Here is a 16,282-nt window from a genome sequence, read left to right on the forward strand (position 1 = left end):
CCTCTTCACATCCCGTGTGTTGCCTCTTCACATCCCGTGTGTTGCCGCTTCACATCTCGTGTGTTGCCGCTTCACATCCCGTGTGTTGCCTCTTCACATCCCGTGTGTTGCCTCTTCACATCCCGTGTGTTGCCTCTTCACATCCCGTGTGTTGCCTCTTCACATCCCGTGTGTTGCCTCTTCACATCCCGTGTGTTGCCTCTTCACATCCCGTGTGTTGCCGCTTCACATCCCGTGTGTTGCCGCTTCACATCCCGTGTGTTGCCTCTTCACATCTCGTGTGTTGCCTCTTCACATCCCGTGTGTTGCCGCTTCACATCCCGTGTGTTGCCTCTTCACATCCCGTGTGTTGCCTCTTCACATCCCGTGTGTTGCCTCTTCACATCCCGTGTGTTGCCTCTTCACATCCCGTGTGTTGCCTCTTCACATCCCGTGTGTTGCCTCTTCACATCCCGTGTGTTGCCTCTTCACATCCCGTGTGTTGCCTCTTCACATCCCGTGTGTTGCCGCTTCACATCCCGTGTGTTGCCGCTTCACATCCCGTGTGTTGCCTCTTCACATCCCGTGTGTTGCCGCTGTGTTGCCTCTTCACATCCCGTGTGTTGCCTCTTCACATCCCGTGTGTTGCCTCTTCACATCCCGTGTGTTGCCTCTTCACATCCCGTGTGTTGCCTCTTCACATCCCGTGTGTTGCCTCTTCACATCCCGTGTGTTGCCTCTTCACATCCCGTGTGTTGCCTCTTCACATCCCGTGTGTTGCCTCTTCACATCCCGTGTGTTGCCTCTTCACATCCCGTGTGTTGCCTCTTCACATCCCGTGTGTTGCCGCTCCACATCCCGTGTGTTGCCGCTTCACATCCCGTGTGTTGCCTCTTCACATCTCGTGTGTTGCCTCTTCACATCCCGTGTGTTGCCTCTTCACATCCCGTGTGTTGCCTCTTCACATCCCGTGTGTTGCCGCTCTTCTCGTGTGTTGCCGCTTCACATCCCGTGTGTTGCCTCTTCACATCTCGTGTGTTGCCTCTTCACATCCCGTGTGTTGCCTCTTCACATCCCGTGTCTCGTGTTGCCTCTTCACATCTCGTGTGTTGCCTCTTCACATCTCGTGTGTTGCCTCTTCACATCTCGTGTGTTGCCTCTTCACATCTCGTGTGTTGCCTCTTCACATCTCGTGTGTTGCCGCTTCACATCTCGTGTTGCCGCTTCACATCTTGTGTTGCCGCATCCCGTGTGTTGCCTCTTCACATCCCGTGTGTTGCCTCTTCACATCCCGTGTGTTGCCTCTTCACATCCCGTGTGTTGCCTCTTCACATCCCGTGTGTTGCCGCTTCACATCCCGTGTGTTGCCGCTTCACATCCCGTGTGTTGCCGCTTCACATCCCGTGTGTTGCCGCTTCACATCCCGTGTGTTGCCGCTTCACATCCCGTGTGTTGCCGCTTCACATCCCGTGTGTTGCCGCTTCACATCCCGTGTGTTGCCGCTTCACATCCCGTGTGTTGCCGCTTCACATCCCGTGTGTTGCCGCTTCACATCTCGTGTGTTGCCGCTTCACATCCCGTGTGTTGCCCGACTACAATATTTGATCTTGATACATTAGTAAATAAATGCTGTTAATTCTGGCAAGCCCATAATAGGGCTAGCTACTACTGTTAGCTAACCAGATAGCCACAAAGAATAGTTAGCTAGCTACCCACGAATCTATTGCCTATTATTAGTTTTAGGTCATTTTTGCTTCTTGAACTATCTGGTTAGCTATATTGTTACAATTCACATTTATCTAGCTGATAGTTATGAAGTAAAACTGTTGCCTTGTGTATATCTTGTTTCATCTCTATTGTCCTGGCTGAAAGACCGATCAGTGAATGGGTAAGTCCCATGTCCATAGTAAGTTAATAGGGCAAACTGGAAAGCTAGCTAGCCACGAAGAATTGGTAGCTAACCACAAAATATGTACATCTACCTTGCATAACATTAATGTTAGGACATTTTGCCTGTTTAACTAACTAGCTAGCTGGCTAGATTATTACAGTTCACATATCTAGCTTATAATTATGCAGTAAAAAGTTTGGTTTGTGTACATCTTGTATCGTCTATGGTTGCCATTGTTCTGGCTGGAAGAAGGTTCAGTGAATGGGGAGGTGCAGCGTGAGGTAATACAGTTGTGTTCTCCACACACTCAACCTCACAAGAATGTACTCAAGAGAAGGTTGTCGGAGAATGCGCTCAGAGCATGAGAGTGTGGAGCACGGTAGTATGCATACTGAGAAACCCACCCCAGTCTCTGTCAGGGGCAGTGAGAACCATAGTCTTCTGATAGATATTGACTGGTGTGTGTTAGTGAGGTTATCAGAGTTGACATGACAGTTGGAGAGAGGAACAGTATGAGGTGGTGAGACCAGGTGTTAATGATGACCATATTGTCATTATAACATTATTATAGTTAGATTAGCACAGCATAATATCAATATATCATTCCTCTTTCTCTCCCCAATGTCTTTCCCTCATCCCCTTCTGTCTCTCCCTGCCCCACCAGCTCTGATAAAGTTCATAAGGCCAGTGTTCGTGTCACGGTCGGACCAGGATTCTCGCAAGAAGACGGTCGAGGAGATCAAACGCAGAGCCCACGCTGGAGGGGAGTGGCCTCAGGTAACGTAAAGACCAACCTTCCTCAATCTTGGAAGTCTAATTCAATGTACTGTGTATTTAGATAAGTACCCATGTGTGTACTGTGTGTGTGTGTTTGCAGATAATGATATTTCCAGAGGGGACGTGTACCAACAGATCCTGCCTCATCACATTCAAGCCTGGTATGTGTTCTTTATGCTGACCAGGTCCTCATCTGTCTGTGTCTCTGTCTCTGCGTCTCTCTGTCCTCTCTGTCTGCGTCTCTCTGTCCTCTCTGTCTGTGTCGCTCTCGCGCTCTGTGTCGCTCTCGCGCTCTGTGTCGCTCTCGCGCTCTGTGTCGCTCTCGCGCTCTGTGTCGCTCTCGCGCTCTGTGTCGCTCTCGCGCTCTGTGTCGCTCTCGCGCTCTGTGTCGCTCTCGCGCTCTGTGTCGCTCTCGCGCTCTGTGTCGCTCTCGCGCTCTGTGTCGCTCTCGCGCTCTGTGTCGCTCTCGCGCTCTGTGTCGCTCTCGCGCTCTGTGTCGCTCTCGCGCTCTGTGTCGCTCTCGCGCTCTGTGTCGCGCTCGCTGTTTCTCATTCGCTGTTCCTCTCTTGCGCGCACGCTCTCTCTCGCGCCGTCACTCTCTCTCTGTCTGTGTGTGCGTCTCTCTCTCGCCCTCTCTCATTGCTAATGTTTGAATTAGTCTCAGTGGGGTTTGAAAATTGCACCCCTTGTGCCTGTCACTGTGTATGTGAGTCTTGAATGCGCACTTCCATGTGTGTGTATTTCTGTTCAGTGTGTGTGTGTGTTGTCGCTTTGTGTGTGTGTTCCCACTAGTGACCCCTCTTCATTGTAGCTGTCCCCACAGAGTAATCCCTTCTGTTCTACCCCTGTGTCACTGTCCTGTCCCCATAAGCCATGCTTTTCTAAACCTGTCTCACCCTGTTCAGTTAAGCGACATTCTGGGAAACGAAAAAACAACAAAATGGTGTCCTCGCCTTTTGTTATGGTATAGAGCTGAGGGTTGGGGCTAGGGAAATGTCACCACAATTTCATAGACAGGGCTCCAGATTGCGATGGTATATAGCTGAGGGTTGGGGCTAGGGAAATGTCACCACAATTTCATAGACAGGGCTCCAGATTGCGATGGTATATAGCTGAGGGTTGGGGCTAGGGAAATGTCACCACAATTTCATAGACAGGGCTCCAGATTGCGATGGTATACAGCTGAGGGTTGGGGCTAGGGAAATGTCACCACAATTTCATAGACAGGGCTCCAGATTGTGATGGTATACAGCTGAGGGTTGGGGCTAGGGAAATGTCACCACAATTTCATAGACAGGGCTCCAGATTGCGATGGTATATAGCTGAGGGTTGGGGCTAGGGAAATGTCACCACAATTTCATAGACAGGGCTCCAGATTGCGATGGTATAGAGCTGAGGGTTGGGGCTAGGGAAATGTCACCACAATTTCATAGACAGGGCTCCAGATTGTGATGGTATAGAGCTGAGGGTTGGGGCTAGGGAAATGTCACCACAATTTCATAGACAGGGCTCCAGATTGTGATGGTATAGAGCTGAGGGTTGGGGCTAGGGAAATGTCACCACAATTTCATAGTCAGGGCTCTAGATGCAAGGAAAGACATACATTGTTGTTTGTAAACAATGGAGTAACATTGTTATATTTTGGGCTATGGCAAAGGTAAATAGTTATATATTAGGAATTTCACTGACCAACTCTGACTGGAGCTGTAAATCCCTGTTTATCTAAGCGTGTTCCCGTCTGTGTAGTGTTGCCCCTTTAAACCCAGCTTTCAGTTTAACTCTGGGTTGTCTGTCCAAATCCATTTTTATTCATACGGCACATTTCAAAAATGCAATACAATGGTCGTCAAAGGAAGAAAGAAATAAAAACAATGAAAATAAAATGAAATATTTAAGTAAGAGGATTTAAAAAAACAAAAAGAATAACAGTCAAATCTGAACAAATAAAAAGCACCCTATGGAAAAGCAAAGCTTTTTTTAAGATCTATTTTTGTCCACAGTTTCAGTCTCTCCTCTCCATGCCTCTTGGTCCCCCTCAGGTTCTCTGGCAGGCTATTCCTGAGGCTGGGGACATAGTAACTAAAAGCTACCTTTCCATGTCTCTTGGTCCCCCTCAGGTTCTCTGGCAGGCTATTCCTGAGGCTGGGGGCATATTAACTAAAGGATACACCTCCATTCCTCTTGATCCTAGGCTTTGGGATAGTTAAAAGGCCAGAGAACCTGAGGGACCTACTGGGTACATAACTTAAAAACATGTCTTATGTGTATTGGGGTGCACAATCGTGGATTGATTTAAAAACCAATAGAATAACACCTAGGTTTTTTTTACTTGGTGTTTTACCTTTATTACCCATGAATTAAAATGTGAGGCTAAATTCTCTCACTGTGCTTTGGCTCCAACAATAAGTACCTCAGTCTTGTCTGGATTTAGTGGCCAATGTGTCTCTGGTTTAGTCCACTCACTGGCTCTCTGCCAAACAGCCCTGACATACAGTATGTCTCAATCATATTTTCATCTTCCCTTTCACTTTTGTCTGATCTTCTCTCTCTTTTCTGAATTCCCTCATCTCTTCCTCTCTGCTTTACTAAAATGTCAATCTCACCGATCTTCACATGCATATGCCCCTTTCTCTCCCTCTTTCTCTATCCCCTCGTTCTTTCTCTCACCCCCTCTCTCCTCTCTCTCCCTCTCATACCTCCTCATCCCTCTCTCCATACTCCTACATAATCATCCAGTCATAACTCCTACAGTATCCTAGTGGTAATGGTCCCATTGCACCCAGAAGTCATGGTAGTCTCCAGCAGTTTCATGACCAGGCTGTACTACTGTATAACACTGTAACCATTAACACAGGATTTTGACGTTGTGTCCTCAGGGGGAAGGTTGTCAGTCATCTTAAACATCCACCGAGTGTGAATTAGGCTTTGGCGTTGTCCAGATTGTCATACCGTCATACCAACCTTATGCCATCCCAGGTTATTTGGTAATAGCAGCACTGAACACAAAGGGCACGGTTTTCAAACCCCACTGAGTCTCTAATGTGAAGGTTAGCAATGCTAATAAGTCCATGTAAAATCCCATGGTGAATGCTAGTTAAATGCTAACTAAGTCATTGCGAACATTCTATACAGTCTCTGACAGACAATTTACAGGGCAGACATCCCAGCTCATCAAGTTATACAAGTAACTCAAAAATGCTACTGACAGTTTGCTGCACACGCAAAACAAATATTAGACAGCAAGGCTCTTGATCCAGGAGAAGATTCTCTGCTGTTACCAAGCACAGCTTGATTATGAAACGAGCTAACCACTTAGCTAGATAACTAACTAGCTAGCTACTCATTTAGCAAACCAAAAGCACAACTACAGAGCATTTAGCACATTTTAGACAGTTAACTTTAATAGTTATAATACATATAGCTGGCAAACATTTGGTTGTGAATTCCATACTGTAACTACGTCACCTGACTCATGTTGCACAAAAGTGAGTGACTCCCAAGGCTCCAGTCTCTTAATGTTGTGTGCTTGTAAACAAACATAAGGTGACTGGGTTCTACCGCTAAGCTTCATTATGAACAGTTATGTGACAGGTGAAATGACACAAGTTAACTGCAGGTATTTATACCAGACAAAAATATAAACTCAACATGCAACAAAATTTATGATTTTACTGAGTTATAAGAAATCCGTCAATTGAAATAAATTCATTAGGCCCTAATATTTGGATTTCACATGACTGGGCAGGGGCGCAGCATAGGCCCACCCACTTGGGAGCCAGCCTAACCCACTGGGGAGACAGGCCTAGCAAATGTTTTCCCCACAAAAGGGCTTTATTAGACAGATACTCCTCCGTTTCATTGGCTGTGGAGGTCCTGCGCTGGCGTGGTTACACATTGGTCTGCGGTTGTGAGGCCAGTTGAACGTACTGCCAATTTCTCAAAAATGACATTGGAGGTGGCTTATGGTAGAGAAATTAACATTCAATTCTCTGCCAACAGCTCTGGCGGACATTCCTGCAGTCAGCATGCCAATTGCACGCTCTTTCAACTTGAGACATCTGTGGCATTGTGTTGTGTGACAAAACTGCACATTTTATCAGCTTTTTGTTGTCCTAGGGCTGTCTCAGACTGTTGTCTGTTCTTTCGACCCTCTTCCTCCTACTGCTGTTGGCCTTTGCAGATTCTGCTGTTAAGCTCCTGCTGTAATGCTACGAATAGCCTACCATTTGGAGTGACAATTTCTTACCTTTTCTACCGATCTGCATACCAGTTATTATTTTTAAGTGCACATTTTCGTTGAACAGTTTTATTTTCATTTCTAATAGTCTTCGTATCTCAAATATTATCATGTAGTTACATTTTTTCTTTCAAAGTAACTTCTATTGCCATTGCCAACTATATAAACAGCCTACATAAGGCCAACAAATAACATTGCGGCCTGTAGGTAGAAAATATCTTAATAAAAAACAAGTATTCTATAAATCTAATTGGCTATGCATGGCCTGTCTGCAAGGAACTTGAAACATTGTGTCAACTATTAACTTGGTCCAATCTGAAGCTAGCACTAGCGAACTTGCAACATTGTGTAACATTTTCTGGGCCCTCAGTTTCCTTCTCCAGTCAGCTCCAGACAGACATAGCTGTAGACTATTTGCGCAAGGGATAAGAAATAATCAGGTAGGCCTATTTTATGACGTTTCCACTGGACCAGAGCATGACTTATTTGATTTTTTTTTTTTTACCCTTTTCACGGTGAGTGGTTATTGAAAGAGAGCTTGAAAGATTTTAACTAGGCTGAGTTAAGGAACTAATGTCATTCTCAATTCATGTAAGAACAGACTTTGTTTACTTGCTGTTTGAGGTGAAGAATGTATTACTTTGAGAAGTTGTGGTGCATTAAGACAATCAGAAATACTATCAGATCCCCAAATGGGCACATTTTATAGGTCTACATTTGCGCACAGGCCAGGTAGCCTCGGCCTACTTCTATGTATAATCAGGTGTGCGTCCTTACTCCACATTGACAGCGCTACAAACAAACGACAATGATAACTTTTTCCTCACAAATGTAGCCTAGGTTGTGCGGCCCCCTAGACAATGAGAAAGGTTAAAGATTGTAATAAGAATATATTGAATGCATTAACAGAAATTACCGTAACAAAACATGAGAAATTATGGGAATTAACGGTAAATGTACTGGTGATAATGGTGTGCCAACCCCGCAGCCTCAGCAATGGATTCGTCTACTGAGACGGGCGGGAATCAGACCGGTGTCTCATATGCCACAAAAACATATATTTTAGACTGCTCGGCCCACCAACAGCCTAGCGACCAAACAGTCGACTAAATAGGGTCAGCTCTATATTGTCCCCAACACAAGGTGCACCTGTGTAGTGATCATGCTGTTTAATCAGCTTCTTGATATGCCAACCCTGTCAGGTGGATGGATTATCTTGGAAAAGTTCAGTTCATGAAACATCGTACCTACGCTTTACGTGTTGCGTTTCATATCTTTTTTCAATATACTTAAAAAGTACCTAGAAATATTCACATTTATAAAAAAAATATATAGTTACAACAGTATTGAAAAACCATCCCATGACTATTTCCAAATAACCCATATATATGGGAGATTATGAATATGCGCACACACACAAATGCATATGCAGACACACACACTCTAACATTTCTCTCTCTCTCTCAGGGGCCTTCATTCCAGCAGTTCCAGTCCAACCAGTAGTCCTACGTTACCCCAACAGAATGGTAAGCATACAACTACTCTCCTTCCCTCGCTCTTCCCTTATCCTCCAAACCACCCTCTCTCCATGCCTACTTTCCTTTCCATATCCTTCCTTCCCCTCTCCCTCTCTCTGTCCCTTGACAGTTTCTCTCTTTTTTTGTGTTGAATTTTTACCCCCTTTTCTCCCCAATTTCGTTGTATCCAATTGTTTAGTAGCTACTATCTTGTCTCATCGCTACAACTCCCGTACGGACTCGGGAGAGACGAAGGTTGAAAGTCATGAGTCCTCCGATACACAACCCACACTGCTTCTTAACAAGCACGCATCCAACCCACCAATGTGTCTGAGGAAACACCGTGCACCTGGCAACTTTGGTTAGCGATGAGTCAATGATATCCCTACCGGCCAAGTGCGTCGCCCCACGGACCTCCCGGTTGTGACAGAGCCTGGGCGCGAACCCAGAGTCTCTGGTGGCACAGCTGGCAGTGCAGTACAGCGCCCTTAACCACTGCGCCACCCGGGAGGCCCTAGTTTCTCTCTTCTCAAGGTGTGAGTCAGTCTGTCCGTTTTGAGTGGCTTCATACTCGTGCGGAGTGATATTTCATCTCTACAATGTCGTCCTCTCCTCTTGACCTGCGATAGCACAAAATAACTGAAAACGTCAAAGCAAGTCTCAAATAGACGATGCCCCAAGTTGCTTTCACTTGTACATAGTTTTCAGACCATTGTAGATGAAGGAGAGGAGAAAGGAAGCTTCTGTAGACTATTGAGATGCAGCCTCTGTAGGTGCCAGTCCTGCTGTGTGTCACTCATTTAGGCCATGAGCACACTGATTTTGTGTTTCGGATGGAGCCAATGTTTTTTCAATGGGAGTTGTCTGTTGACAGATGAATGACAACAGAGATTGTCTGACAAATGCACAAATGGTCGGTCTTTCGACAGATGAAACTCGTCGGCACTCGTCTGAAAATAGTTGGCTTGAGTTGCACTTTTGACGGACGGAAACGGACAATGATGTACGATTTGATCCCTATTCATGCGTCTGTGTGTCTGGCCCGCAGAGGAGAGGAAGCCAGTGTACAGTATTGAGATGCAGCCTCTGTGTAGGCCCCATTCTTGCTGTGTAACTAATTTCCTCTTCCGACAGGATACGATCACGTGGACATGGCAAGGCCCTGGAGCGTGAGTATCTCTTCCTCATTATTTCCGTCTCTCTGTCTCTCTCTCAGCGTGTTTTCACATATGGGCCTCTTTAAAAGAACCGATCTCAGTCCTCTTTAAATTGAACTCCGTTTTCTTTGTATTCACACTGCCTTTGAATGAGGACTCAACTCTTTAGCCAGCTCACTTCACCTATTTTTGTGGACAGTCCTCTTTGAATTCACATTGCTATGTTTAGAAAGGAACCAAGATCTTTTCCCAACATGTACTCTGTTTTTACAAAGTACAGACCAGTCATTCAATCAGAATGCGTTATCGGATAGCTAGATATACTTACAGTACTTATATTTTGGAAGCTAATAGATTGCAAATGGGGGAAAATATGAGACATAATAATTGTAATCAGAAGATACAATTAACATGTAAATTTGATTAGTAGCAGAATAAAGAGCAATAGAAAAACTGCAGATAAAAACTGCCCCTTTAGGAGTTAGAATAATGTTGTACCCTGTGTTGTAATTCTCACCAAATAGGTTTTCTTCTCACACTATAACAACACTTCATTAATAAACAGCTGAAGCTCTCTTAGCCTATACACATTGCAAACAAAAATTCCACACATTTTGGGATTTCTGTGCATCCTTGACAATCACTAATCAATATAATCAAAAACGGCACACATCTGGCAATATGTTTTAGATTGGACGGGGATGTTGTGTTTTTAGGACTGTGGTTAATCTTCACAATATCCCCTTGCACAACTTCTCTATTCTCTCATCACCCCTCCCCCTTTTTTCTTTCTGAATCAGCTGATTACTCTCTCTCTCTTTCCACTCAGGTTTGAGATACTGTGGCTGACACTGTGCCAGTTTCATAACCCCATAGAGATTGAGGTAACGGTTGTTATTTTTTTTAAGGTGGACTCAGCAAATATGACGTCATTGTTACATAGTGGGGCATCTTACTGCGTACGGACGTCCAATCTTTCTTGAAGAAAGAGAAATGGAAGATGGGCAGGTGTTAACAATGAGTTTTTCTTCCATGCAGTACCTGCCTCTCTACACTCCTTCTGAGGAAGAGAAGAACAACCCTGCTCTGTTCGCCAATAATGTCAGAAGCATCATGGCCAAGTTAGTTGTGTGTGTGTGTGTGTGTGTGGCCTCCCCAGGTTACATCATTTACATCTGGCTATCTGTGTGTCTTATACTTCTCTAAATGCCTGTCACATATACAGTATATCTGACATGTCAGGGGGGGATCCTGACTGCTCTCTCTGTGCTCTGATAGGGCCCTGGAGCTGCCCATCACAGACCTGTCGTTTGATGACTGCCAGCTGAGCCTAGCAAAGGGCCCAATGCGTGTCCCTAGCAACAGCAGCCTACTGCAGTTCAATAGACTAGCGCGAAGGCTCGGGTCAGTTGGAGTTTACTTTACTATTGGTTGTTAAGTGTTATTACAGGTCCTTAATAGTTTTAAAAAACAGAATTGTTTTGCTGATGTAACAAAACATTGATGTTGAATGAATAAGAACATTTCAAAATGTTATAAATGTTTATTCTAAAATCGTACATTCTGTTTTTGTTTAGGTGTCTGAATGGGTAGGTAGGGTATAAGTGATCTCCTGTACCACATTTTGACATTTTAAGGGTGTCCATACTGGGGAAATATTACTGAATTTACTGGGAAATACTACGACTAATATTACTGAATTTACTGGGAAATACTATGAATAATATTACTGAATTTACTGGGAAATACTACGACTAATATTACTGAATTTACTGGGAAATACTACGACTAATATTACTGGGTTTACTGGGAAATACTACGACTAATATTACTGGGTTTACTGGGAAATACTACAACTAATATTACTGCGTTTACTGGGAAATACTACGACTAATATTACTGGGTTTACTGGGAAATACTATGACTAATATTACTGGGAAATACTACGACTAATATTACTGGGTTTACTGGGAAATACTACGACTAATTATTACTGGGTTTACTGGGAAATACTACGACTAATATTACTGAATTTACTGGGAAATACTACGACTAATATTACTGGGTTTACTGGGAAATACTGACTAATATTACTGGGTTTACTGGGAAATACTACGACTAATATTACTGGGAAATACTACGACTAATATTACTGAATTTACTGGGAAATACTATGACTAATATTACTGGGAAATACTACGACTAATATTACTGGGTTTACTGGGAAATACTATGACTAATATTACTGGGTTTACTGGGAAATACTATGACTAATATTACTGGGAAATACTACGACTAATATTACTGAATTTACTGGGAAATACTATGACTAATATTACTGGGTTTACTGGGAAATAATGACTAATATTACTGGGTTTACTGGGAAATACTATGACTAATATTACTGGAATTACTGGGAAATACTACGACTAATATTACTGCGTTTACTGGGAAATACTACGACTAATATTACTGGGTTTACTGGGAAATACTACGACTAATATTACTGGGTTTACTGGGAAATACTACGACTAATATTACTGGGTTTACTGGGAAATACTACGACTAATATTAATGGGAAATACTACGACTAATATTACTGGGTTTACTGGGAAATACTATGACTAATATTACTGGGTTTACTGGGAAATACTACGACTAATATTACTGGGAAATACTACGACTAATTATTACTGGGTTTACTGGGAAATACTATGACTAATATTACTGGGTTTACTGGGAAATACTACGACTAATATTACTGCGTTTACTGGGAAATACTACGACTAATTATTACTGCGTTTACTGGGAAATACTACGACTAATATTACTGCGTTTACTGGGAAATACTACGACTAATTATTACTGCGTTTACTGGGAAATACTACGACTAATTATTACTGCGTTTACTGGGAAATACTACGACTAATTATTACTGGGTTTATTGGGAAATACTACGACTAATATTACTGGGTTTACTGGGAAATACTACGACTAATATTACTGGGTTTACTGGTCGAACTGGGAAATCCTACAGTGTTTACTGATAATACTGGGAAATACTACTGGGTTTAGTTATAATACTGGGTAATACTACTGAAATGCTAGTGGGTTTACTAGGAAATACTACTGGGTTTACTGATAATACTGGGAAATAGTACTAAGGAAAATGGCAGATCAATGTCAAAGGAATGTGTTGAATACATTCAGATACTAGAAAGTGTAGTATTTCAAATGATTTGAGATGTACTTGATTTTGCCATTTAAATCTGTGGTTTTCAAACTTTTTCAGCAGGGACCCCATTTTTGGCACCAGAAATTCATCCCACCCCAAATCTAATGACACATCTTTAAAACCGGTACATGTTTATTTTCACATCAACAAATAACCTTCAATTCCTTACATTCTCATCTCTCCTATCAACATTAAGACAGCCAATACATACATTTACTCAATCAAATGTCAAATTATTTCTCAATAAAGTTTGTATATTGTCCCATAAAATAATCTGTATTGGTTCCCGATGTGTGTGTGTATATATATATATATATATATTTTTTTTTAAATTTGTGAATCCCACTGCAATTCTCGCGGGCCCGACTTTGAATAACGCTGCATTAAATGGACAAAATCAAGCTTCTAGCCACAACCCTGGACAGTAGGAAATGTATTTCTAAACCATGTATTTTCTATGTGCAGGCTGAGAGCGGGGACGACAGATACGGTGTTAGAGCAGCAGGCTAACAAAGCCAGGAAGCTTTGGGGATACAGACTGGGATTGGGGGACTTTGCTCATTACCTCGACCTACCTGTGACGGACATGCTCACAGAGTTACACAGCCTCTTCAACCAGGTAGATATCTAACACACAGTGTATAACTCACATGGGGTCCTACACACACTGATTTTATTCAGTCAGTCAATGAAATTAGGAGAAATAAATAACCATTAGTGTTCTTTTCTTGCTCTGTCCCTTACTCCCTCCCTCTCTCTCCCTTACTCCCTCCCTCTCTCTCCCTTACTCCCTCCCTCTCTCTCCCTTACTCACTCCCTCTCTCTCCCTTACTCACTCCCTCTCTCTCCCTTACTCACTCCCTCTCTCTCCCTTACTCACTCCCTCTCTCTCCCTTACTCACTCCCTCTCTCTCCCTTACTCACTCCCTCTCTCTCCCTTACTCACTCCCTCTCTCTCCCTTACTCACTCTCTGAAGCATGGAGATGGTCAGATAGACATCAGGGAGTATGTGATAGCCCTGTCTGTGGCATGTCAACCCTCTAAAGCCATGGACACCCTCAGGCTGGCCTTTGGGGTGAGTGACAGGCAATGAAGCTTTATAACAGTTCCTATGAAGCACTATATAAGAAACCAATGTCTGCTCTTTGAAAGCATTATAACATCTGTCTGCTCTTATAAGGCATTTATAATAGAAATACCTCGAAAATATATAAAACGTCTGCTATATAAAACGTTTTAATTGTCCTATGTCCTGACCCTGGTCAGATGTACGAGGCGAAGGAGGACAGGGCGATTGTGGAAAAGGATCTGGCATCCATTTTGAGAACGGCGTTGGGAGTAGCAGAGGTCGACGTCACAGAGTTGTTCTCAGCAATCGACACACTTGACGCGGGGAAGATCACACACGGTGATGTCACACACTAACGCCCTTTCTTGCACTCACGTTCGCACTCATATTTTCTTACTAGCATTGACTTTGCTGATAGTTGATTTATTGAGGAAAACGTTTTACTTGCTGTGATTGTGAAATGTGGTTGTTTCACCTCGCTACTTTAAGTTGAATGCACTAACTGTAAATCACTCTGGTTAAGAGCGTCCAACTAACGGGATCACGGCCAACACTAATTACAATCTCTTTTTCACTCTGTCCTTCTCTCTCTCTCTATATCCATCTGTAGATGACTTCTGTCGGTTCGTGGAGCAGCACCCAGACTTTGCTCAGGAGTACCTCCTCTCCTCCAGGACAACCCCCTCTACCACCCACACAGCCCCCATGGTCAACGGCTTCAGTGTGGCCAATTATGACATGGAGGAGCAGACCTGCAGCCTCCCTGGACAAAAGAGGAAAGAAGACTGACTAAAATGGATCTATCACCGAGAGAGGAGGGGAATGGACGGAGGAGGGAAAAGATGGCGGGATAGAAGGATGATCGGGAGGTCCTGGGCCTCTATCAAACAAATCTGTCTTCTACAGTTACTGTATCTTCTGTGTTACTGTGGCCCGCATGTTCTACCAGAGAGGAGGAGGAGGAGGGAGGGAGGGAGCGAGGGATAGGATATATTGAGATAAGAAGGGGTGGATAGACAAGGAGAGAGAAGTAAGAAACTATTAGGTGGATAGAGATTGAGACTGTGAAAGGGAGAGATGGAGGGAAGGAAGGGTTGGGTATGTTGAAGTAGAGTAGAGGGAGAGATTTGGTTAGTGAGAGAATATGATGGAGGGTGGAGACAATCTGTTCCTCCGGACACCATCTCACACCAATACTCCCATCTCTGGTTTTGTCTGCTACTGTTTTCAAGGACTTTGTATGCTTTCTGGTTTCCCACCTGAGTTTAAGGACCTGGACACCTCTGAAGGTCTTCTGAGTTCATCTAACACTTTGGCTATTTATTTTCAAAAGGGTTTTACTTTTCTCTTATGTACAGTATAGGTATTTATTTGTCTTTCCTTTTTATCATAATGACAATGAAATGCACACTCTGGTAAGATGATTCATATTTTTTCTCAAGATGAGTTTTATCAGGTGATTAAGCACCAAACTGAGCTGAGCTTAATCACTGCCGTTCATAATGAGACTGACTGAGATCAATTGGATCGAGCTGAAACTAAGCATCTCACTGCCTTGTAGACCATAGCAACTCACAAGACAAACTGTTAAAATGGGTGAATATGGGACCAAACTTAGACTTCTTATTTTTAAACCACGTTCACATTGAGCTCCTTGTTGCCTTTTAAATAGTTTTAAATGTGTTAATGGTTTTAATGTTGCTTGAGTGAAACATCCCACAGCTTAAGTGTATTTATTTTCATAGGCATAAACACTGGTGTCTCAAACATGAACATTTGTTGTTTTCCCTTTTCTTATTGGATGAACAGAGAAAAAGAGTTGGGTTCCATCTCAAATTACACCTTATTCCCTAAAGAGTGCATATTTAGCTCTGGTCAAAAGTAGTGCACTATATGGGGAATAGGATGCCATTGGGGGGTACATTCAGATCCTTACCCCCTTTTTTAAATTTTTTTTATTGCCTCTCGTATCACTCTGGAATGAAGTTGGCCTTACACAAATATATAGGATCAGCCCACCCTGCTGAAATCCTAACATTAACCATTATGCAGGGGGCCATCATAAAATTGATCTGTGATCAGTTCTGACTTTATGATAAACCACCGATCTGTTCTGGCTTTTTGTACTGGTTGGTTTTGTTTTGGGAATTCTCTGCAGTTTGACTTTAAATCGACACCTTTTGTATGTTGTACATTTGTGGTATCTACATCTTTGAATGTTTGAATATTCATTTTGTAAGAAAGTGAATTGTAAATTATGAATACCTATGCAGTGCTCATCCCTGCCTTTTATGTTGAATTAAATCATGACATTTCTACAGCTGCGGCGTTATTCTTTATTGCCACTAGTGGGAGCTGTGGAAACATACATATTCAGTTTATTAGATGGTGACTATTCTATGCCTTCGGCAAGGATGAT

The 16,282-nt window shown here is 43.2% G+C and overlaps 1 protein-coding gene across 3 annotated transcripts in view; it reads left to right on the forward strand.

The window, feature by feature from the left end:
- Positions 1–16,183, forward strand: part of LOC118398005 (lysophosphatidylcholine acyltransferase 1-like) — a 36,788-nt gene extending 20,605 nt beyond the window's left edge. For all 3 annotated transcript variants that reach the window (XM_035792930.2, XM_052470093.1, XM_052470094.1), the window contains 11 exons: positions 2,535–2,647; positions 2,748–2,808; positions 8,352–8,410; positions 9,536–9,570; positions 10,388–10,442; positions 10,597–10,679; positions 10,837–10,962; positions 13,259–13,412; positions 13,771–13,869; positions 14,061–14,202; positions 14,474–16,183. In XM_035792930.2, the coding sequence (XP_035648823.1) occupies positions 2,535–2,647; positions 2,748–2,808; positions 8,352–8,410; positions 9,536–9,570; positions 10,388–10,442; positions 10,597–10,679; positions 10,837–10,962; positions 13,259–13,412; positions 13,771–13,869; positions 14,061–14,202; positions 14,474–14,652 (1,106 nt within the window). In that variant the 3' untranslated portion in view covers positions 14,653–16,183. The remainder of the gene's footprint in view (positions 1–2,534; positions 2,648–2,747; positions 2,809–8,351; positions 8,411–9,535; positions 9,571–10,387; positions 10,443–10,596; positions 10,680–10,836; positions 10,963–13,258; positions 13,413–13,770; positions 13,870–14,060; positions 14,203–14,473) is intronic.
- Positions 16,184–16,282: the final 99 nt, after the last annotated feature.

Source organism: Oncorhynchus keta, chromosome 19, assembly GCF_023373465.1.
Source record: "Oncorhynchus keta strain PuntledgeMale-10-30-2019 chromosome 19, Oket_V2, whole genome shotgun sequence".
NCBI lineage: Eukaryota > Metazoa > Chordata > Actinopteri > Salmoniformes > Salmonidae > Oncorhynchus > Oncorhynchus keta.